Here is a 23,455-nt window from a genome sequence, read left to right as displayed (position 1 = left end):
GTGAATGAGGTCCCAGTCACTGTCTCACATTACAACACTGGCGAGGCGAAGCAAGACGGTCATCTTACTTCACTTTTAGTTTGAAGGTTTAGTGTGTAAATGTGAGCAGCATCTAGTGGTCAAGTGTCATATTACAGCAAACGTGTCAGCTTCCTCTCCACACTTGTAGAAACATAACAATGCAACATGGTGTAATACAAACACAGGGGACTCTGAATATAGCTTCTTGCAATAGATGAAGTAAATCCTTCACACTTGCCCTTTAACATTTAATGTGGCTTTTGGGTCAATGTCCATGTTTTCTTATCTTTCTTATGGATTTGGACAGTGCAAAATGGCATTGTTTTGATTCCAACTGTTGCATGATAGGATTGTGTGACCTTGGCTACCAGAGCTTCTCCTGACAACACTGACCTATGAATGATGAAGTATTTATAAGCTCTTTAATAAGTTCATGTGGAAGCATGTGGGTCGACCAAAAAAAAAAGAAAGAAAATCACTTAGAAAGAACTTTCGCTGGAGGAAAGTCTGCAGGAATTTAATAAGAAATACATTTCTAGTCGCGCTGGAGTTGTCCTTTAATGATATTTTACGAGTTCTTGTCGCAACAATTGCAAGTCCCGCTCTGTGATGAAGAACTGCTTGTTGTCTTTATGCGATGTGGCTGTTGTGTGCTGGATCCCCTGTAAATATGCACCACATGTGAATCATATCACATTCTCGTCACAGAGACAGTAAACCAAGACAAGACCAACGACAAATTGGAAACACCAGAGACATAAATAACAAGACATCAGCGCTAACAGCAAGACACTGACAAAAGCCTTTTGAGGGCGGGAGCCACACAACATAATTATGAGGTATCAGTCAAACTTCCACACTTCTCACTCGCTGTTTGAGTGTTTGATAGCAAACGTGCACCACCGAGGGATCTGCCTCTGCTCTTTCGTCAGCAGCAGTATTGATAGATGTGACGGGAGGAAAGAGAGAATCTATCCCCTTTCAGCGTTTGATGTCTCTATTGAGGGGAAGCAACGGAATGCGTGCACTCCACACCTCCACCCACTGTCCCATCCTTCCTTTCTGCGCGTCCAGCCTAGCAGAACAAATAGGAAGTCCGCTCTGAGCCAGAGTGCCAACGTCGGTTTAGGCGCTGGTTCTCGTCTTCCTTCGGAAGCTGTCAACACTTTGAGCCTCAGGTTGAGCCATAAAATGTACAAAAATAAATCACTTTCAATGCACTGAGTCATATTTAGTGCTTATTGTTTTCATCGCTCACTGGTTAAACTCAGTGTCTTCTTCTCTCCGCCGTTTGCCTGAGTGATAATCTATCTGTTGCATTTCACATTTTCTTCCCTCCCTTTTTTGTCACTCGGCGTCTTTTTTCATTTGTCTGCCCTTCACTCCGTCTGTCAGTCGGTCCATTTATCTGGCGGCGTCTGTCATTTCTCTTGTCACTTAAATCATCCGTTCATTAGGCCATTCATCTCTCAAGCTACACACTCCTCGACTTTTTCGGCGCATCCCTTATCTGTCCATCCTGCCCATTGTGCGCGGTGACGCTGTTGTGGCAGCCGTTGTGATCTCCGGCTCTTTTCCGCTGAGTTACGGTGACAGATTGGAAATAGAACATAGCTCAGCTGACAATGAGCTCACATGCTTATGGTGTGAGGCCAAACACACCTGTGTGCTTCACAACACACAAACACACAAAGGGACACTGTTTCCCATGACCTGTGTGTGTGTGATTGCACTTTGTGTACCAGGTAACCCACTCTCTTACACACACACACACACACACACAGAGTGGAGCATTTCAGTACATTTCTGTGAAATTAATCACGAGCAAAGCGGGAGCTAAAGGAACAGGGAAGATGAATATCTCACTCTTTCGCTCTCAGTGTGTGTGTGTGTGTGTGTAACACAAAGAGAGAAAGAGAGTATGTGTGTGATTGTATACATGGCTTTGACAGGGGTTTAGAAGCCGGGGGCCTCTCTTGGTCTCTCTCTCTTTAGCGATTGAGTGAAATACAGGCCCGGTTGTCAAGGTGACAGGCCCTGACAGCACACTCCAGCTAAACCGTCAACAACCTTTCATCAAGGAACTACAACACACACACACACACACACACACACTCACAGATCTCCCTTTCTTTCTTGTTTCTTTCTTCTTTTACATTTTATCTGCTATAACTTCTCAGTGTGTGATTTTCACCAAATTGATTTTTGTTTTTACAATTTCTCTTACTCGTGCGGCTGCATATCTTCCCCGACTGCAAGTTCATACTTGGCGGCGTTCACAGTTCGACTTCCAGACCTCCCTCATGCTCGGGCAAGTTTATGACACTCGAGAGAAATTGAGGTGTATTTGGATTTGCCTGTGCAAAATAAGTGAGTGGAGCATTTTTAGCATTAGTCCATGTGAAGGCCCTGGCCAGTGAGAGACAAGTAAACTATGTGAGGAGTCATATACAGAGGTGGGAGGGAGGGAGGGAGGTGTGACTGGGGATAATTTATTCTTCCCGAGTTTTGTCTTCCATTCATTCCTACGTTCCCATTCTAGTGTTCGCAGCTGTCAGTCAGTCACTCAGCTAACATCGGCACTCTTTTTCTTTGGTTTATTTATCTCGAGTGTCTTTGGTTTGGCTGTTTGTTTGACAGCTCAGAGGTCTGCCACCATGCCATAGCTGTCAAAGCCTGTCACAAACCTCTTTCTGCCCAGCGGGTAGAAACACACTCTCTCTCTCACACACACACGTTTGCTCAGTATTCGTCGTGAGGACACTCACAGACATAATGCATTCCCTAGCCCCTTACCCTAACCCTAACCCTAGAAGTAGGACTTAACCCTCAAAAAGCCCTTTTAAGACGTGACAGAACGTGAGGACGAGCCAAAATGTCCTCACTCCTTTAGGTTTTTAAGTGTTTTGGTCGTCACAAAGATACCCGTACAACAGGATGTTGCTCAGACAGTGCGGGTAATATGATTTCTGTGTGTCAGTCGACTACACTATAAGTAACCTACACCTGCAAACTGTGCGTTGTGTCAAATTGTGTTCTTCAAACTAGGGGAACCAAAACTCAGTGGTCGCATTGTAGAAAAAGCGTATTAGTGTTTTCAACAAACACATCTCATAGAATTTGAATCCCAGCATCATTGTCAAGCAGACTGAGTTTGTCTCAAACCACAACAGAGATTCTTTATGTATACTTTATTCATCCCCGTAGGGAAGTTCTTCCTCTGCAGTGAACCCATCCTCTACTACAAACCTGATGAGCCCTTACACCTGTTTGGGACTCAAACCAGCAGCCCTCAAGTTACAAGATAAGTTCCCTTTCTGAGCAACTATCGATTTAACTGAAATCACTGTGTTTTTTTCAAGTATAACAATTCAGATGAGCATCTATTCTATTCTTTTCTATTCTAGAGCCACTTGCATGGAGGAGGAGAAACAATGACTGGCAGAAATAGTTTGAGCTATAATTTGATTATCGTTTTTGAGAGAAACATGGACAGACTGAACCACTTGGTCGACCCTTTGACCCTCCCACAGCTCTGCGTTGGCTCCCTTAAATGTTATTGAAGTGAACTGTTCAGTGTGTTGTGTTTCCGCGGCTGCTGTCATCGCGCGTCCCTCTGGTGATGACAGCCACTGGAAAGCGAAATGAAATGAAACGTCAGTTCACTTTGAACTCCTCGCCATCGGATCATCCGCTGTTTCTTTGCAAACAGTGATGTGGTGCAGATGCTCCGTCTGATTGCAGACACATAATAGAATGACAAATAAACATCGGCCCAGAATGCAGTATATCAAAAAAAACAAATTGCAGAATAATAGCATTATGAACACTAGAGGCATAAAGATCTGCCGATCTGCCATGACTCATCACTTTTGCAGCCCTGCTTCTGGTTTCCTAAAGTAACAAATGATTTGCTGATGTTTCTGTTACTTGTTCTGCAGATTCTGTGTTAACATATAATCCCTGACAAGTTAAAGGTGACCTGAGCCTCGGGGGTGAGCTGTGTCGGCCTTTGGGATTTGGTTGAGTGAGAGAGTGCTTCATTAATCTAAGGATTCTGACAACTGTCTGTCAGTTGTTGGGGGGGTGGGGGGTGATTTCCACACTTTCTGTCACTGGCTGTGTCTGAGCACAAAACCATTCATTAGCACAAGGCATACACATTCACGTGGGATCTGTCATCAGTGGCTGGTTTCCTGCGTTAACCCCGTCTGCGTTTGAGCTGCTTGCTCATAAACACTGTGAAGGTAGACGGATACCCACGTTAGTTCCCACACTGACATGCACATACAATCCTGAGTAAGACACTTTCACTCAGGCGTGGAACTCGTGCTAACGTGTCTGCACACTTATCGAGCGTAAACAGCCAGTGACAGAAAACAGTTGATACACAAAAGGCTCAGAGCTGACGGCGTTGACACGTCTGCACAATCTGTGGAGAGCAAACACGGCGTCGTCTGACACGGTTTAACAACAGCCACTGATGACAGGCAAGTGTTGGTGTACGAGATAATCTCGGGTTATATTGTTCCGTCTTTTTACTTTGATGTGTGGCTGTAGCTGCTCTGTGTCTGCTGTTTGAAGCTAAGCAGATAGCTCACGATTGGTTTAGCAGATCTTTCGGCAAAAAAACAGACACCCGCGGTGGCGGAGAAATGAAGCGGATCAGTGAGAATGAACCAAGACATTAAACAAGGCATTATGAGCGACCTCCTACACATTATTTTGCCAGTGTGATTGTGACGAGAGCTGCTCCAAGGAAACCTGCTGGCACCATTACTGAAATGAAATGTGATTAACATAAACCACATGATCCAGAAATATTCAGATATTAATGTGATGTGAAACTAGGATACTTGATTTTCCAAACAGACCCAAGTCACACACTAGCTTCAAACACATTTGGCCAAGAGGTTGCTGGTTCAATCCCAGGACAGGCTAAGGGCTGGGGTGCTCCCAATCCTCCATTGCTCCTCAAGCACAGATTATATCCAGCCAGCCTTAACAATCTCACAACAGTCAGCACCAACAGATTGACTGACAATGAAGTGGTGGAAGCAAAAATAAATACATCACTGTTAGACCATCAATTAAAGTGTTATTTAAAATGACGGCTACCTGAGACAGCAGATTATAACAAATATATGATATATATTTGGTCGTCCATCCTCGTACAATACGATAACTGATAAGTCCGAGCAAATATTGATATTTTAATGAACAAAAAGAGGCACTGCCAGTCTCACTCGCTGGGTGTCACTACTTCATGGGTGGAAGTTACTTGGCAGAAGAAGAGGGAATTTACAGTGAAGAAAGCTACGTTAAGAGATGCTCCATCCATGTTCAGTACATAGACTTTATACACTTTGTTCTCTATGTTGTGAATAAATAACGAAATCCTGCACTTTTTACTTTTCACCGACGTTTTGTTTTCTTCAGTTAGACGTGATGTATCGCTATATGATTGGCTTGGAATGTATTGATCATCACAGTCTCTTTGTATCGTGATATTATTCGTATCGTGGACCGTGTATCTTGAGGTACCCTGTGATTCCCACACCAGAGTGTTTTCTAGCTGTTGACTGTGGCTGCTTCAGAAACATGTTTTATTTTAAAGTGAGAATACAATTTACATTTTCTTGCCAATAATCCTTCAGAAATGTTACACACTGGACCTTGAACGCCATGGTTTGACGATGGTAAATCGAGAACATGTGTCCGTGGATTAGTTTGGTCGCTCATGTGTGTCTGTGCGGGTTCCCAAGCTTCAAAACCTGCATACGAAGTTGAATATTCATCACGCCCCGATACTGTATAGCACAGATCTGCCACACGTGAAGCAGTTTACACGAAATGAAATCAAGTCAAAGGTCTTCTATAGAGTCTCTTTGTCTCACGCCTTTTTGTTTCATCTTTCTACACTGATGAATGGCTGCTGTTACGTTACAGTCTGTGTGCGTGCTGTATGTATAGATGGTCACATGCAGTCACACTCCCACACAGCCTTCCTTGCCCCCTGCTGTGGTAACAGTTGCTCTCCTTTGGCCTCAGAAAAACACCACACACGCTCTCATTCCCACTGTAGGACGGTGCAGCCGCACACGCCTCGCTCACTACACACCTCTATTGTGTCGGCTCATCTTCATTCATATCTTCATTCCCTGATTGGAACATTATGCTGATTTCAGACGAGCATGCTTCTGTATTTTGGAGTCAGGGGGTCCTGGAGGTGCAGCGGGTCCTCTCTCCCACTCACTCTCACCAAGAGCAGATGGTTCTGGCTGGGCTGGACTGTGTGAATGAGCCCCTATTGTCTCTGGATGTAGCGTAGCCGCCTAGCCCAGATGGCTTTTGTACCTTTTGTGTCTATGCTGACTTTCTGGAGAGTGAGACAGTGTGCGCTGTCTGTTTCAGTGGGTGGTAGCCCTCTGCTCGCTTTCATTAGCCTCTCTCGCTGGGCCTCTTTGTCTCTGGCTCTCTTGTTTCTCGACATGTCAAATCAGTTCGTTTCAAATGAGCTTCAACGGCAACTGAAGAAACACTACCAAAGCTAAATAAACACTTTTAAACATGTGCATTACTAGTAGAATCTAAGTTTCTGAGAAAAACATATGGGTAAATGCCAGAGGTGCCAGCAAATGTAGTTTTTAACACGGTCGATTCAGAAAAGGTTTTTTTGTGGACGTTGTTATGTGGTCAAAAATGTGTTACCGTAGCTGGAAACACTATACATTCTAATCAACAGTATTGTTGTAATGCGGCACTGTCATTTATCTTAACTGGAACTAAAGAGTCCAAACCAAACCAGGAAGCCCTGACGTCCACATGTAGGCAAATGATTTATTTAATTGTTTATTATCAGTAAAAATAAAAATAAATAGTTGCAAAATTTGACGTGCATTTTCCTTGTTGATCGTCCCATTCACTCCGCTGGTTGCAAAAAGTTTGAATTCTGTTTGAATTTATGACTATGGGACCGTTCATTTTCGAGGAGTTAATGGTGTCCATCACTAGTTTCAGGCCTTCTTCACATGGTGTCAATTTTATAAATGATGTTCCTATTTAGAGAACAATAGACAATAAAGAACAACACAGCTGATATGGTTGCAGGTGATGTGTGTGAATTTGCGGTTGCAATGACTTCACATGGCACCAACCAAACTGCGAATCTCAAGGCTTTAAAATAACAGTTCAAGATTCTGAACTGCCACATAACTCCCATTTCTGGGGCATATCTGCACACTGTAAGGCCTTCAATCATTGTACATTGTTGGATTTCTTTACATCCTGTGAAAGTCATTAGAAGAGAAGGAAACCAAAAAATGGATAAGAAGGTGAGAAGAGTAGCAGCAGAAGGCGGCAAATGTGGTTTTGAACTCTCAACCTGGACTTTAGGAGTATCTGGAAGGGCAAGATAAGACGTGACCTTCTCCCACAAAGGATTAGCAAAGCTTGTAACATCCGCAGAGCAAGTTTGTCGATGTTGCGCTGAAAAGTAATGCCAATCTTTCCCCTGTGACATCTCCTAGGCCAGCGCATACTAGAAGTGCCGTAGCCGTGTGAGGTGCTATTCAAGTTGTATGACACACGTGTGCATGTGTGCCTCTTGTGTCATCTCCACCGACCTGCGTAAAGTCACATCGACGCGACACATTTTCACGCAACAGCTAATTTACCGCTCAAATCAAGTCGGATGTCTAATGAATCTACACGTCTGTGCTAACGCAGACCTGAAGTGACCTGTCTCTCTCTCTCTCTGCACTCAATCATCACGGGGAGGCATCGTGTGTTTGCTTCCCGTCCCCACAGCACAGTGCCAGGCTTCACAGTGTTGGCTAAATCCTTAAATCCCCAGAGGCCGTCAGCCTGTCTGCCTGGCAAGCCTGGCACCTCTGCAAAGTGTATTTACAGCAACCTCTGGAAGAGAAGGCTCCGATTACCACAAGGAATATATACAACACATCCATTAGCGGGCGGGCAGGGAGGGAGAGCGACAACAAGAGGCAAACAGAGACAGACAGGGAGAGAGAAGTTGTTCAGTGCTGTGGTTTTATTGGTGCTCTGAAACCTTTGTGCACACATATGCAGTCGTGCATGAAAGAACACACACACACACAGACACCCACTGGGTTTCACTGGCAGAGGATGTGGGTCCAGAGAGTAGTCTGGTGTTTCAGTTTCAATCTTCCCTTCAGACCAGATCAAATATACTAGTCGGCAACGAAATATGATGTCACTATCCCACAGCTGTCCCTACCACTCAGTGCTCGCTGCACTTTGTGTGTGTGTGTGTGTGTGAGTAAAAACCTCTGAGGTCAAACTGGACTCTCTCTCTCTCTCTCTCCCTCTCTCTCGCTCTCTGTCTCCCTCTCTTCTTTCAAAACTCTGGGGATCCTACAGGCTGCGCTGAAAGCTTTGCTCCAGCTCAAGTTCCCTCTGTGTGCGTATGAGTACACACACACACATGCACACACACACACACACACACGCACGCACGCACACAATATACTCCAATTCTATCTGCCGGGAATGGCATGAGAAGAGAGTGGGAAAAGGAGAGGAGACGAGAAGTTGGGATGCTTTTACAGCAGAACCATCACAAACCATCAGAGGATAGCAGCGTTTTATTCACACATATCACATACACTCTCAGCATGTGCATATGTGGAAGTAGAGAGAAACTCAATACCGACAGTGTCGTACTTGAGTGCTGTTTTGAAGTGTGTGTGCGCCTCCCTCGGTCTGCTTTGTCAAACTTAATGCCCCTTCTCTTCTGTTACCAATGTTTTATTTATTTATTTATTTGTTTCCCCTTTAAAAAAAAAAAAAAGAAAAAAGGAGGAGGGTAAACAATTGCTGTTGGCCCCCGGTGATAAATGACACGATGACAAAACACAATTAAAATCAAATTACACGGAAGAAAAAAATTGATTTTTAAATTTTATTTAAAAAGTCAAAGTTAAAATAATGAATGAATGAAGCATAGCGGCTCCCATTTAATGCACTGACAGCGTTCAATAAATAGGTTTATCGAATTAAAAAGATTGTCTAATGTAAATAAAGATTGTTTCAGAAATCAACAAGATGCATTATTACTGCTCCTCTTCTTTCTCCCACCACTGTTGTCATAGTGATGAATAACTTTAACAAAAAAATGCCAGGCATTCATCTCAAACATATTTAAATGATGAAATATGCTGTCGTCAACCTCACATTTTAGAATATAATACACGCTTATGATAATGTTTTCTTCCCAACACTTTTGGAAGAATAAAAAAGAATTAGCACTAAGAGAGGTATAGATAGATATGACATGTTTCTACACCGTAGAATTACAGCACAACAGTGCATTTAATAAAGCCTGACTACTTTATGCTCTTTATTTATGGAAGTTAACGCATTGAGGGTTGAAAGCTTCCTGGAAGTGAAACATGAGTGTCCGTGCTGTGAGTGTACACAGCCACTGTTAAGTGCATGCACTTTAATGTTTGTATTTAAGCCTTTTTTTTTTGAGGGCTGTTATGTTATATTATATCTGTGTTGATTTAATTAGATTGTTGTGTTTGTGACATACACGCCAGTGTAGTGGAAGCAACGGACAGCGTCGCTTCACGTGCAGCTTTATTGAGACGGAGCTTTAATTATGTACATAAAATGTGTTCAGCGTTTTAAGTTAATTATGTTCAAATGAGGTAAAAATGTTATATAGTTTATAGTGTATTTGTGTAAACGCCACGCCTCCAGGTTTTGTTGCATAAACACGAAGCTAAGAAAAGTTAAAGAAATGTTACCGAGGCACTTCTTCTTCTCCAACAATCATCACAGTCAATCATCATGTGTTCACTTCATGCTACGACAACCCATGAAACTGTTTCACTTGCATCTGACTTTTCCTACACGGCAATAATACGTTTTTTAGGAGCAAATCAGGTCAGGTTTGTGCATGCGAGTTCAAAAATGTAGCATAGCCTGCTCCCTGATGTGCTTTAGGCGCTGTGCAGGGTTCAGCTGCGTGGTGGGAAGGGGTCAGAGGTAACAGTGAGATGACCTCTGATCCTCTCTGACCCTCTGAACAGCAGCCGAACTGGTCATCAGAGAGACGCCCCAGAGGTCAGGAGAAAACACCAAGGGAAAGAGCTTCAACACACACACACACACACAAACGCTCTCTTTTTTCCTGTAGCTGTTGTTGCTGTAACTGCACCAACACTATTTACAATATCTAATCTCTTCAGCAACAGGAGTGAAGTAAAGGTTGTTTTTTTTTTTATTGATGCCAGTGCCACTAGAATTTATGCACCGGGCCTTTTTTTTTTATCGGTTTCCAGGGCCCAAGGATCGTGAAACTCACTCAACAGATAAATGACCTTGTAAACATTCAAATCAAGTACAAGAAAGGAAAACAGCAAAATGACAGGGAGTTGTTGTTTTGTTCACCCAAAACAGCAGGAAATTCCAAACACTGTTCTACTCTTTTTTTTTTTTTTTTGTTATAGTAGAATAGTTTTATTTGTGCTGCATTAGACTGATACAAGTCACCGTCTCATCTTCTCTATCATACATTTGCTGTTTGTCTCTTTACACTTGACCAGAAGTGAAGTGCTTATGTTTGGTTGGAAAAGGGATATATGTTTAAATAAAAACACGAGATAAATCAAAATGCTATGGCATATTTTTCAAACAACCCAACACTTTTTACATACTCACACACACTCCTCTCCTGCAGCCCCTCTTCCTCCCTCCATCCTTCCCTTCATCAGCCCTCCCCCACCCCGCCCCCTCCTTCTCTCTCATCAAGAGTCATTTGCTCAGTTTCCTGACTGCCTCTCCTGGCTGAGCGCCTGCACCTCCGCGACTCCGATTGGTGCGTGTCTGATTGGCCACTGGTTGTGGCGCCTCCCCTTGCTAACAGGCGAGGGAGCGCCTCCTTTTTTCGAGGACACTCCCACTCTCTCTTCTGAGTCTCCACCTCCTCTCAAGAGCTCCCCTCCACTACAGAGGACAGGTGTGTTAGACTGCCACCTAGTGGACTACACCTCTCACACTGACACTGTTTTATACACAACATATAAAACGAATTTAAATTAAACCACCACATACGAATACAATGAAATAAAGTCAAATGCAGAGTAACATGTTAAGAGACTCAAAGACATATGTAAACTCTGGACCGGATCATACACAGCTAGAGTGTCATCTAGTGGTTTTGCAAAAAAACTACATACAAAAATCCTGAATTTGAATATAAAAACAAATGTAGTGTAGTAGAAAAAGTTAGTTTCGAGTCCATTCAGGTTCTAAGGGATGAAGGTACTGACTCTTCATAAATCTGTGCTTTTAAACAAATCCAAAATCATGTATTTAATCTAATAAGAGAGACATTTTAAATCTTTCAATAGCTTTCAGTAATGTATCCTGGGGATACATATATATGTATATATACTTTCATCTTTTTCCCTTCATTCTTTTTTAGAGTATTTCCAGTCTGGTCTTTTTAATACCATGAGTATGATGGGTTGAGGCATGAGTCACATCATGTATCAACCCATCATTAGAAATAATCTAACCCAGATAGTTTATTCCTTTTTCCTGAGCTGATTCCAGCGCAGGAGCCGTCAGATTCTGTTTATAGGCCCAAAAAAACACTCTGAATACTGAATGCTTTAACCTAAAACTATTTCTGTCTCCCTGCATGTGGAAAGACATAAAAGTTGACTACCATGTCCTGTCTGGTCCAAGTTTTGTCTCTTGGACGTTGTATAAGCTCAAACTTTTTTTCTTTTCTTTTTTATTGGATGTGTTCATGTCAGATCCCTGGAGCCATCATCATTCGCCACAGTCACAACAACACAACTCAAAATTGCCCCAGCCATTCATATACAGTGCGGGACAGTGGTATGAGCCTGTGTGTCTGTCTCCCCGGCGTCAGAGCGTCTTCCCATATATCACATATCATGCGGTGATCCCGAAGAAATGGATTTGATCATTGATAAAACTATAACCCATCACAAGGGCTTGATGAATGTGTCTCCGCGCTGAGTGTACGGGCATGTAAAGTGTTGTGATGATGACCCGGCTGATGTCTAAGTGAGGGGGAAGATAAAACTGGACATAAATCTGCTCAATGGGGACATAACAGCACATTCCCACAAATCATCCTGGGAATCTGAGGGTGTCCCACTACTGGAGAGGAATTCTGGGAACGTTGCCAAGTCGCAGACACAAAGAGACAGGCGAGGATCAACAGTGTCATTGTCGACTCGTTCGCTCTGCTTCCTCTTTCTGTCTCTTTTTCCCGTCCGCCTTCTTCCTTGGATGTACCTGTATTTATTTTGGCCTCTGTCAGGTTTCTCTCCTTGATTTGTTTTCCACGAGCCCACAAAAAATTATTTATGGCCCGGACAGATGAGCGTTTCATTTTCCATATACGTCTCATACAGAATATACATGAAACATGGATGCAACCTTACTCCAAAAAGCATTGATATTTATGGAGGTTGCTGCGTTTTAAATCAAACCTGCGGGGCTATATTTCAGTCAAGAGGACACCGTCTGTTTTCAGGCAAGAGAGCTACATGGGGAGGCAGAGAGGAGGGGAGTGAGAGGAGGCCACAGGCAGGAAAATGGAAAGATGAAAAGGCCGCCAGGGTGGCGAGGGATGCACATTAAAAACATTAAGAAGAGAGAGTTACATTGGCAGAGAACAAGGTCTTTGCGGGAGTGCTCAGAGAGCCCAGGGAAAGAACAAAGAGAAAAGCTTGAAGTAGAGGGAAGCCCTCTGCAGATAAGACTCTGGATAAGTGTTGGAGACAGCGTCGTAAATCCCAGACCCCATCGTCTGCGAGCCGGGGGCCAGGGTCAGAGAGGGAGAGCACAAAGAGAAGGTCTTAGGAGAGGTGGGAGGTGATAATACAGAAAGATAGACTGAAACCATAACCATAAAAAAACATCTTAGGGTTAATACTGAGTCACTGAAACCAGCTGCATTCTGTGCAAAATGCTCTCCGCGCTCAGAGGTGGGACTGGACATGGCAATGTGGCAAATGGCGACAATGTCAGGGTCATGACGCACGGATCAACTGAAAGGTCTCTGAGGGTTTGTCATTATCACCCTGTGTTTCACGCCAGGCATTCCTAACGTTCTGTCTACTCGGGGGAAACAAATACAGACCCGGTGAGGTCCTTTATGTGAATATAAATACACTATCGATACTTTTCAAACAGGAACGCTGGGCGACGTCACACAAATGCCTGCCTATAATGGTTGCTATGGACGCAGGAGCTTTAATGAATGAAAAGGTAAAGCAAAACAAAAGAGGACATCTCATGCTCATGTCTGCGCTATTTCCAAAGAGGTTTCCCTTGAAATAACTCGAGCTGCATGAGAAGAATCGGAGAAAATTGACGTGCTTTTTTTTTGGAGAATAAATGATGTTTCTTGTTTTGTACAAAACAAAGAATCACATTTCAGCTTCTGAATTATGACGGTTAATATACCTTCGATTGGCACCACAAACTGGTGCATGCATGCAATGCATTCTGGGCCTCGGCGAAGCTCTGCCAGCTCTGATGTCAACGGTTTTCTCCAGCTGAGTTTGGAGACGAAAATAATAAAGCCGCACAAGAAATTAGAGGTTTAAAGACGTGGGCGTCTAGAAATGCACGACCTTATGAAAAGATGTCATGGTGCTGCATGAGCAGGAGTGCAGCACCCACTGTTTTTGGAAATTAATTGTTTTCACAGTCCTCGGCCTCTGGTGCATTCGTCTGTCTGTCAAAGATGTACTTTAGAGATGCAAAAAAAATACACCTCGTGTTATTTACTTCTGTTTGAGAAGCATTTTTACTCATTCTCGTTCTCCCCATGTGTGAGTGGGTTTTCTCCGGTTTCCTCCCGCAGTCCAAAAAGAGTTGGGCATTAGGCAAAATGGACACTATAAATTGACCTTAGGTGTGAGTGTGAGAGTGAATGGTCGTTTGTCTCCGTGTGATGGACTGGCGACCTGTCCAGGGTGTACTCTGCCTTTCACCCCATGTCAGCTGGGATTGTCACCAGCGACCCCTGTGACCCTCATGTGGAGGATAAAGCGGTACAAGATAAGTGAGTGAGTGATTACAGGATCAGTCTTTAAAACATCCTCCGCTTTCCATACAAACTTTTCTCCTTCTCCTCCTTCTTTCTCCAACTACAGCAAATCATCTCGGGGAAAGATATTGCATACACTATCTCATATGAGAGCATGTACTAATGAAATTGTCCAGGTTCAGCTTCACTGTATGCTTCAAAGGAATCTTTTTTTTCTCTCTCTCTCTCTCTTTCAGCTTCTCCCTCTCCAGGGGTCGCCACAGCGGATCAACTGCCTGATCCACATATTTCATCTGGCGGAGAGTTTTTACACCGGATGCCCTCCCTGATGCAACCCTCCCATTTATCAGGGCCTGAGACCGACACTAGGAGTACACTGGATGTGACCCCGCTGTGGCTGGGGTCAATTTAGAGTGTCCAATTAACCCCTTCAATGCGGATTGGGTATCTTGCTCAAAGGCACTCCTGCCCTTGACCTTTGCCCTGGTGGGATTCAAACCAGCAACCCTCCAGTTATACAAGCCAAGCTTCCTTTCAGACCATGGGCTGCCCCCAAAGGAATTGTAAGCTAAAATAAGCCAAATATTCTTAGGTTTATTAGATAATAACTGAATATAATTGACTATTAATTCATACATACTCTATATTTTACAGATATTTAAATGGGTGTGTAAGAGGTTATAAGAATGTGCAATACAGAGCGTCTAATGTCCTTTTTTCAGCACAACCTATAGGTAATCCTTTTCTTTTCAACAACTATATAAACACACCTGAGCAAAAAGTACTTGAAAGTTTTTAAAAACGGATTGAATTTGTTGAATCAGTTCAAATTTTTCAAAGTTTGCTGATTTTCTCTCTATTTTGTGACACACATTTTCTGCACAATTATCACTACTTCAGGTTTTTTATACCAATATGGGATTTTTTTTCCTAACTTTGATTCATTTTGTAAAGCCTGAAGATATAAAGTATAAACCCACATCCACAGTTCTGCTGTTCAGTCCGTCATCAAAAACACTCACTGCAGGTTATGAAAACACCTTTCATAACCTGCAGCTCATTAGTGGAGACCAGAATGTGTTAATTACTGATGCAACTGACCTCATGTCCTGTAACAATAACAATAATAATGTTACTGTAAATGTGGAAAACCACATTTTTTACATGTTGTACATGGATATTTGTGCCAACCTCTACTTTTATTGCATGTTTTTAACCTCATAGCGGGTTGGGGGTTTTTTTGTTTTATGCTCTCCTCTCATGATCAGTTCCACTTTATAAATATCCAGACTGAACAGAATTCATTCAGCAGCCCAATTAGGACAAACAGATTCTTTTCACATGTATTCTTCAGACCTGGGTGATTATTGATTCAGGAATTTGTTCTTTGGAAACGGACAGTTTGATGTCGGCTTGTCAGTCTGCAGGTGTGACGCATGTTTTCTGGGGTGTTAAATAGCAGATGGCAGTGGTCAGTGGGAAATGAAGATAAGGCATCTTGAGAGATTATGTCTCCTCGCGTTGCATGTTGACCACGATGTTTCTGTCAGTGCTCCTGATGGTGGGAGGCCTTGGAGGAGCAGCAGCAGCAGCAGCATCTGACCTCCAGGTCTCTGGGAAATCAATCTCTGGCGATAAGACTTTGCTGAGCGGCAACGACAGACGATACGCAGTGAGGAGGCAGCAGCCGCACCAACACGTAAGAATCACTCAACACCTTAGAAATTAAAAATTCCCATAGAGCTGAAATGATTAATTAATGAGATGGTTGACTGATTAACAACATATTCCAAACTATTTTTCATTTTAAAAGTAAGGACTTAAAGGTTTTTTTCCTCACAAAAGCCTTTGGGAATGTTTGATTTGCATTTAATTATATGGCTGTTGTTTTTAAGGGTTTTTATCTTTCTTTTGTTAATCCCTTCTGCTTTCAAATGTCTCTGCTTTTATTTATTTTTGTTAAGTTACTTTGTAACTTTGTGCATTTGTCATAACTGGCTGATGAGATGACTTTAGATATGTAGATAATGGGGAAGATTTCTGTGGTGATCTGGATACAACACCGTTTTCATTCTTAAAGGAGAGTTTTCAGAATTCAGGTCAAAATCACTGAGGAAGTGAACAACCTTGGTGAAGATCTGCGCTTTCTCTAGTTAAAATGTTATCGCTCACATATGTCTAATATGTAACAGCCTTTTCTTGACCAACTTTAAAACCTGCTGGGTTTCCATTCACTGATTAAAAAAAATTAAATTAAATAAAATAACGAATAAAAGCAGAAGTCCATCCATCTTCTACCACTTTATCCTCCACAATAATGAAATGATTGTTATACAACTTTCCTAACATATATATATATCCTGTATATACAGTATATATATTAAAGAACAGGTTTCTTATTTCAGACAAGAAGTGAAACCCGCAGGAGTTTGGATCTGGAGAGGCTGAACATGCAGATGACCCCAACCACCAGCAAAAGCAAAAGCAGCAGCCCCACCATCATCAAGCTCTTCCAGCCCACAATCCAGCCTCACAGGCACGCCAACATGCCCATGCGCTTCGGCAGAGACAGCGACCCCGATAATGACAACTCCCCAAACTCCCCCAACATGCCTCAGAGGTTTGGTCGGGCCTGGAAGGTGACTCGAGTGTGTGCCGAGTGTGATGAAGAACTGAACCCAGCGCTGCCGCAGAGATTTGGGATGAACAGTCTTTACTGGAGATTTCTCAACACTCTGGCTAGTAAACAGATTATCAGCACGGGCTTGCATTGGTAGGATTAATTCTTCATCAGTAGAGTGTCAATATCATTTTTTCAAAGTTGTGGGTTGATGCTTTGGACAAATTTCACATAATTATACATCCACACATGTTACTGCTGTTCTTTTAGTCATAATGTTCATAACGTTGCATAAACTGCCTCCTTCTCTATGATGTCCTTATCCTCAGATGAGTGACAGTGTGATAAATAAGCTGTGTACTCTCTTCCCACAGGGCTGCAGTTTATGACTTTACCACTAAGAAGTGGAAATGGAAGAAAAACCCTGCAAAGAATGAAGACACGGCCCAACTATACTAGATCATGATAGCTATGTAAATATCAACATACACTGTTTTTACTGAAGTCAAGAAAACTGAGGGAATTTAAAAAAAAATAAAAAATTAAAATACCTTAGGTAAATGTAGATGTAAGCATAAATTGCAATAATAAACAATTCAAACAAGTGGATTGTGTTTGTTTCTTTGTTGTTACTTTCTTTTTTTTGCTCTAAAATAATAAACATTGACCTCATCCTCACTGAGATGATGAGCAACAAACACTTCTGTGAAGGTTGAATCTGAAACTCTATCATCGCTGATCACATGTCTCTGTCCGACCCTGAAACAAGGACTTTAAAGGACCTTAAATATCTGCCTTACAGTGAAACATTACATATAGTCAAGGTCAACATTTCATACAGTTTTAGATATTTCAGTAATACTTTTTTAAAAAATGATAGTACTTTTTTCCTTGTTTTGGACACGGCATTCAGATGAAAACTGAAGAACAACCTGTTACTAAAACACTGGTAATATGACCCATAAAGGAATGAATGTTGATCATAAAATAATCAAACCTTAAAAAATAATTCAGGACAAGAATAATCAATCAATACACTTCTATCTCAATTTTTCCACCCTTTATTTGATTATTGTTACTGTTCTATTGCTGTTTAATATGCTTATTGTTACCCATGATACTTTGTAAAGCACTTTGGTCAGCCCTGGTTGCTCTAGAAATAAAGTTGACTTGACTTGAAGCTCTTAAAAATAAAATGTTGTAAGTGGTGCTATGCATCAACTATATTGAGTCAGGTGTTCACTACAGAGATACACCACTAGAGGGAGCAAAACACCAAGTAAAGAGTGTCATTCGCAGGATCAAGAATTTATTGTTGTACAGTCAGTACTGTGGTGGATATGATGCATTTGCATGGTGCTATTTATTTAATGTCTGTGTAATGATTTACATACATTATCTCTATGTCTATGTCATTAAAAAATATCTGGGGATAAACTGTCCTTTAAATAATCTAAAGCACTTTCAGCCTCTTCCATGATGTGTTAACTGTCCCATTGCTACGATTTACTTAATGAGGACATAGTATTAAATATTCCCTATGTTTATACTTAAAGATGTCATGAATTACAGTAGTACTTGTTACTTTCTTCAAAGCACCTGCCGACCTGGCTCCACAACACCTGCTGGAATAAATCTGTAATTGATTTCATTTCATCGCTAAATTCATCAGATAACTCGCACTCCCTGAGTTTAGTTGTCAGTGTCTAATGAAAACGAGGGCGTGGCCGACACCGCGCGAGTTGCGCAACCATAAACCAACCCGCTCCAACCACTCCCTTCAAATATTTGCCAAATGTTGCGCGGAGTTTGACATTCGGTCTCATAACAGACAACAACGAAAATCCAACAAGTTTGAAAAGAAGAGGAAACTTCTGTCTGGAGCGACACAAACACACCAGGTAACGAGAGAAGTTCCTGTTTGCGTGTTTTTTTTATTCCCCTGCGTGTTGTGTTTTCACTCTGTTCCTTAGACCAGAAAAATCATGTCGCTGTCCTGGTGTACTCTCTCTCTCTCTCTCTCTCTCTCTCTCTCTGGGTGTTGAGTTGCACTACTTTGTTTTCCAGCTTTTTTCACCCTGCTGCATCTCTCTTGTTGTGGCTGAAAGTACTGATCCGCATTTCACTACTTCTTCAAGAACAACCTGGAGGTTTGAGGGTTACTTTAGGTTTTCCTCCTGTGACTCATACATTGTCTCATGCCCTGCATTCTCTCACGGCATGCAACAATGCAGACAAGCTGGCAACTCTCTGGAGCACACAACTGTAAACATGGGCAACAAGAACCACTCCTTCAGAACCTTCATAAATGTAATGAACAGTTTTAGCTTACTTTCACCACCCATCCATCCATCTTCTACCACTGTATCATCCACATGAGAGGGTGCTGAGCCAATCTCAGCTGGCATATGGGGCGATAGATGCACCCTGGACAGTTCACCAGACCAATTTAGAGTGTCCAATTTACCTAATCCCCAAAAGTCTTTGGACTGTGGGATGAAACCAGAGAACCCGTAAAGAACCCATGCAAACATGAGGGGGACAAACCCAGGTCTTCTTGCTGCAAATGAGTGCTAACCACTACACCAACCGTGTGGCCCCCTCTTTCACCACCCCTTACTGATCGCTGTGACTGATCACCACTGTCTCTGCTCACCAGCTGCTGGTCATGGCCGACGTTGCAAAGGGGAAGAAGCTGTTTGTCCAGAAATGTTCCCAGTGTCACACGGTGGAGGAGAACGGGCGCAATAAGGTGGGACCCAACCTGTGGGGTCTGTTCGGGAGGAAGACGGGTCAGGCACCTGGCTTCTCCTACACACAGGCCAACATTGACAAAGGTATGGATCACTGCGTCAAGAGAGAGGGGTTCTACTGGGTGACAGATTTTATAGATAGGCAGAAAGGATGCAAATTAGAAAAATGATAGAGAAGGAGGGATGTGTTTGTATGTTTCAGGTAAATTTATTCATTCATTTCTAGAATCTGACAAAAAACAAAAAGTGTCAAAGAAAATGCATCTATGCACCACGAGTAGATGCTTTATTTGTATTAACTGTGCTCATCTGAGGGTTTGGGGACGCTGTCTCACATGCAGAGGAGAAGAGCTGAGTCTGTAAAAGAGATTTAAAATGGGACAGTGAAGGAGCTGCTTGATGTGTAACAGCAGTCCATTCCACGACTTAGGGGCTGCAACTGCGAAAGCTAAATCCCCTCTGAGCTTCAACTGCGATGTAGGTGCAAGACTGCAGCAAATCAGAGAGGTACGGTGGTGCAGGGCCATTTAGACATTTCTACACAAAAGGATTTTAAAATGGTCAGGAACACCATCAGACCTTCTGCACTATGGTTCAACAATGACTACGCTGAAGTCTTTATTTCTCTTACCTTGGACACCATCAACACTGTGAAACTACAAAATAAAACTTAAAAGGTATGAGTGAGTCTACAAAGGTAGATGTCCCCAGTTCGCTTGTTTAATCATAACAGAAACGTGATCGTTAACATACAATATTAACATAATAATTCATATAATTACAGCAACAGTGAAATTAACGGCCAGTTACCATGTGCAGAAAATCATTTCACGAAGTAAACATGGTGCTTTCTCAAGCCCAAAATGCTACTTGCGTATGACAATAACAACAACAACAATAATAATAAAAACGTAAATTTACACCAGGTCTGATGTGCTTGCAAAAATTGGTGAGTTTTGGGGCATGTTCAGGGCCTCAAAAACGCGATTCATTTGGAAGGTGGAAGAAGAAGAAGAAGAAGAATAACTCTAGCGATTTCAATAGGGTTCTTGCAACCAAGTTGCTCGAACCCTAATAACAATAATCTGAATATATAGCATTGTGATATAGCATAATAATAATGGTAATGATATGATATGAATGATAATAATGATAATAGCCCCGAATGGATCTGGATCCTGCAGCCTGCAAGATTAGGACACAGAAAGAGAGTGAGACAGGCGACAAGAAGGAAAGACAAACCAGGGAGAGAAAAGAAGAAGGTTAACGACATGTAATGAAGTCATATTCATACCTTGAGTGTGAGAGAGTGAGTGCACCACAGGAATTCCCCCAGCAGTCTAGGTCTATAGCAGCATAACTGAGACATGGTTCAGGTTTCCCTGAGTCCACTCTAACGACAAGCTTTATCAATAAGGGAAGGTTTAAGTCTAACTTTAAATACAGAGTGAGTGTATGTCCGAATGTTATTTTTGGTTAAACTTTGGATGCACTTTTTCTACAAAGATATTAGTAATTATTAGATCACGACTAGTGACCTCTGCTGTTAATTCAACCTAGATTTTTCAGATAAGAGCTTTCTCTTGCTTTAGACATTTAGATATCAAGGAAACTTTCCCTGTGTATCAGTATGCAACTGAATTCTCTAACTTTTTCACTTGCCCAAAATGCCCAGTAATTTACTTTTCCTATAGTGTCTACAGTTTCTGTAGTTTCAAATGCAATTATCATATATATATATATATACATATATATATATACCGTATCATTTTAACAGTGTCAAATGCTGCCATTACTTCATCCCATTAACATGAATGTACATGTGAATATTCAAATCTGTTCAGTTAATTATAATTTCTACTGTAGTTGTATTTTGTGTATGTGACAGTCAGGGCAGCAGGTCTGAACAGGAAGAACAGCTGCAGCTGAAACATGAAAGCACTGCTCTGGCATGAAGCAGGAAAACTAATGGAAAATGTAAAATGTTGCAGAACTTCACATGTTTTAACGTGCACGCTTGTCTCTTCATCAGGTGTCATATGGAGTGAGGAAACTCTGGAGGTCTACCTTAAAAACCCAAAGAAGTACATCCCCGGGACCAAGATGGTCTTCAGTGGGATCAAGAGGAAAAAGGAAAGACAGGATATTATAGCTTATTTAAAGGGCGCCACCTCATAATATACTAACCATACAGAAGCGCCACGACGTCTACAGGGAGAAAAGAGCAGAGGGCGTTTTTAGGACAACATTTTTGTTTACTTTCTTATCACAGTTTTGTGTAATTATGATTCCTGAGGGGTTTTCTTCCACTGGGTTTTTCTAAAAACTGAAACGTTCTACTGCCACTTGCACAGAAACTATGGTTTCAAAACTTTACATCTTTTACTTTCACTTTATTATTTTTATAGTTATTATTCTGTTTCATGTTTTTATTGGTGTGTATACAAGAATAACAAAAGGCACTTACATACATGAGACATTGATGTCGGCATTAAACGTCTTAGATTTAGATATTTTTAGAACCCAACAATGATCACATGACTAAACCAACCACATAAACAGAATAGATAAGATGAAATAATACTACTACTACTAATAATAATAATAATAACAATAATGATAATAAAATAAATGGGGGGGTGATAGAGGATTACATTACATTATCACAAAAAAATCCATAAACGGTTGCCATTTATTGTAGAATTTATTGTAGAATTTGTTTCCCCTTCTTGAATATCTAATTCTCGCTAGTTTTAAAAAGGACATAGTCTCTTTAATCCATTATGTTATAGTTATTATTTATTATAGTTTGCTGCTGGGCCTCTTTCACTTTATATGTGGTTTTCTACTGTGGTCTCAACATAGATATCATTTGTTATCCATGTGTTGGACGGTGCTGGCTTTCTTTCTTTCTTTCTGGCTTTAATTGTTGTTAAATTGCACTTTAAGATGAGTTTTGTATCGTTCTATTTTCTCTTTTATAAGGACAGCCAGGTCAGATATAAATATTTACACTTTTTACAGTAAAATAAATATGTATTTGTGTTACAGATATCACCTCATGACAACCTGTTGAATGAATTGCTGTTTATGGTGCTCCATACAATCCATTGGACGTGACTTAAATAAACGGATGTGACATTTTCAGTATTTCAATGAATCCATTATTTCCTTTCATGACAAAATCACAATAATGCATTGAGTTACAACTGTATTGAATTATGTCAAGTAATTAGACATTTTACTGTGTGTCTTTGCTTTCACTAAACGTACACTTAAATGTGTATTATCAATTAAATATACATTATGCCCTTAATCTGAAATCTGTCAGAAAAGTGTAAGTAGGTTTGAACCTTTAATATGATAATACATAATGTATATTCCTATCACGTTTTTACCAGACATGAATGTTTTCAGTAATGTAATCCATAATGGGGTATTAATCTCAGAATTCTGACTTTGATCTCATGAATTTTGACTTTAATTCTGAATTTTTGCAGAATTTGACTTTAATTCTGATTTTTAATCTCAGAATACTTTTTTTCTAAGAAATCTGACTTTAATCTCAGGAATTTAGACTTTAATTAAGATTTTTCACAGAATTTGACTTGAATCTCAGAATTCGTGATTACTATTATTATTATGTTTTACTTTCTTTCAAAATAAAAAACATGTGGACCTAAGTCTCTTCTGTGGTAATGACACTTATGTAAGTTATGTAAGAACATAAATAAGGCCTGTTGTGGACTAAAACATCCAGCAGGTGGCGCCATTTCGCCACTAAGCAGACCACCAACATGACTGTGGTCACAAAACCTGTCAAACGAGTGCGGCCGAGGGTCTCTGCTCATTCTGGAGTCAGTGCCACACCTGTCACTGTGGGTGTGCTGCTGTCTCCGCTCAGCGCCCCCTGCTGGACACCCACTGTAACTCCACCCTGCACTCACCACTGTGTCATGTTGACAGGCGGAGGGG

At 41.5% G+C, this 23,455-nt stretch overlaps 2 protein-coding genes across 3 annotated transcripts; both read left to right on the top strand.

Annotated features, from left to right (window-relative positions):
• The first annotated feature begins 14,634 nt into the window (after positions 1-14,634).
• Positions 14,635-17,325, top strand: npvf (neuropeptide VF precursor). 2 transcript variants are annotated; one of them, XM_044053191.1, is made up of 4 exons: positions 14,635-14,670; positions 15,658-15,806; positions 16,513-16,880; positions 17,102-17,325. In XM_044053191.1, exons 1-4 carry the CDS (start codon positions 14,649-14,651, stop codon positions 17,184-17,186), a joined length of 624 nt encoding a protein of 207 aa, XP_043909126.1. In that variant the 5' UTR covers positions 14,635-14,648; the 3' UTR covers positions 17,187-17,325. The 2 variants fall into 2 exon arrangements, with proteins under 2 accessions (XP_043909126.1, XP_043909125.1); XM_044053190.1 differs by lacking the exon at positions 14,635-14,670 and having other exon boundaries at positions 15,364-15,806.
• A 1,161-nt stretch (positions 17,326-18,486) lies between these two features.
• Positions 18,487-22,109, top strand: LOC122786094 (cytochrome c-a-like). Its single transcript, XM_044052118.1, has 3 exons — positions 18,487-18,628; positions 19,387-19,564; positions 21,513-22,109. Exons 2-3 carry the CDS (start codon positions 19,396-19,398, stop codon positions 21,656-21,658), a joined length of 315 nt encoding a protein of 104 aa, XP_043908053.1. The 5' UTR covers positions 18,487-18,628; positions 19,387-19,395; the 3' UTR covers positions 21,659-22,109.
• Positions 22,110-23,455: the final 1,346 nt, after the last annotated feature.

This window comes from Solea senegalensis, linkage group LG20 (genome assembly GCF_019176455.1).
Source record: "Solea senegalensis isolate Sse05_10M linkage group LG20, IFAPA_SoseM_1, whole genome shotgun sequence".
Classification (NCBI taxonomy): Eukaryota; Metazoa; Chordata; class Actinopteri; order Pleuronectiformes; family Soleidae; genus Solea; species Solea senegalensis.
The sequence above is the reverse complement of the archived record's forward strand: the minus strand, read 5'-3'. Positions and strand labels throughout refer to the sequence as shown.

Bases quoted from the DNA above. Each gene is read 5' to 3' on its own strand.
- LOC122786094 (XM_044052118.1), top strand. From the start codon at position 19,396: ATGGCCGACGTTGCAAAGGGGAAGAAGCTGTTTGTCCAGAAATGTTCC. The intron at 19,565-21,512 runs GTATGGATCACT...TCTCTTCATCAG, and splicing joins ACAGGCCAACATTGACAAAG to GTGTCATATGGAGTGAGGAA.
- npvf (XM_044053190.1), top strand. From the start codon at position 15,633: ATGTTGACCACGATGTTTCTGTCAGTGCTCCTGATGGTGGGAGGCCTT. The intron at 15,807-16,512 runs GTAAGAATCACT...TTCTTATTTCAG, and splicing joins GGCAGCAGCCGCACCAACAC to ACAAGAAGTGAAACCCGCAG. The intron at 16,881-17,101 runs GTAGGATTAATT...CTCTTCCCACAG, and splicing joins ATCAGCACGGGCTTGCATTG to GGCTGCAGTTTATGACTTTA.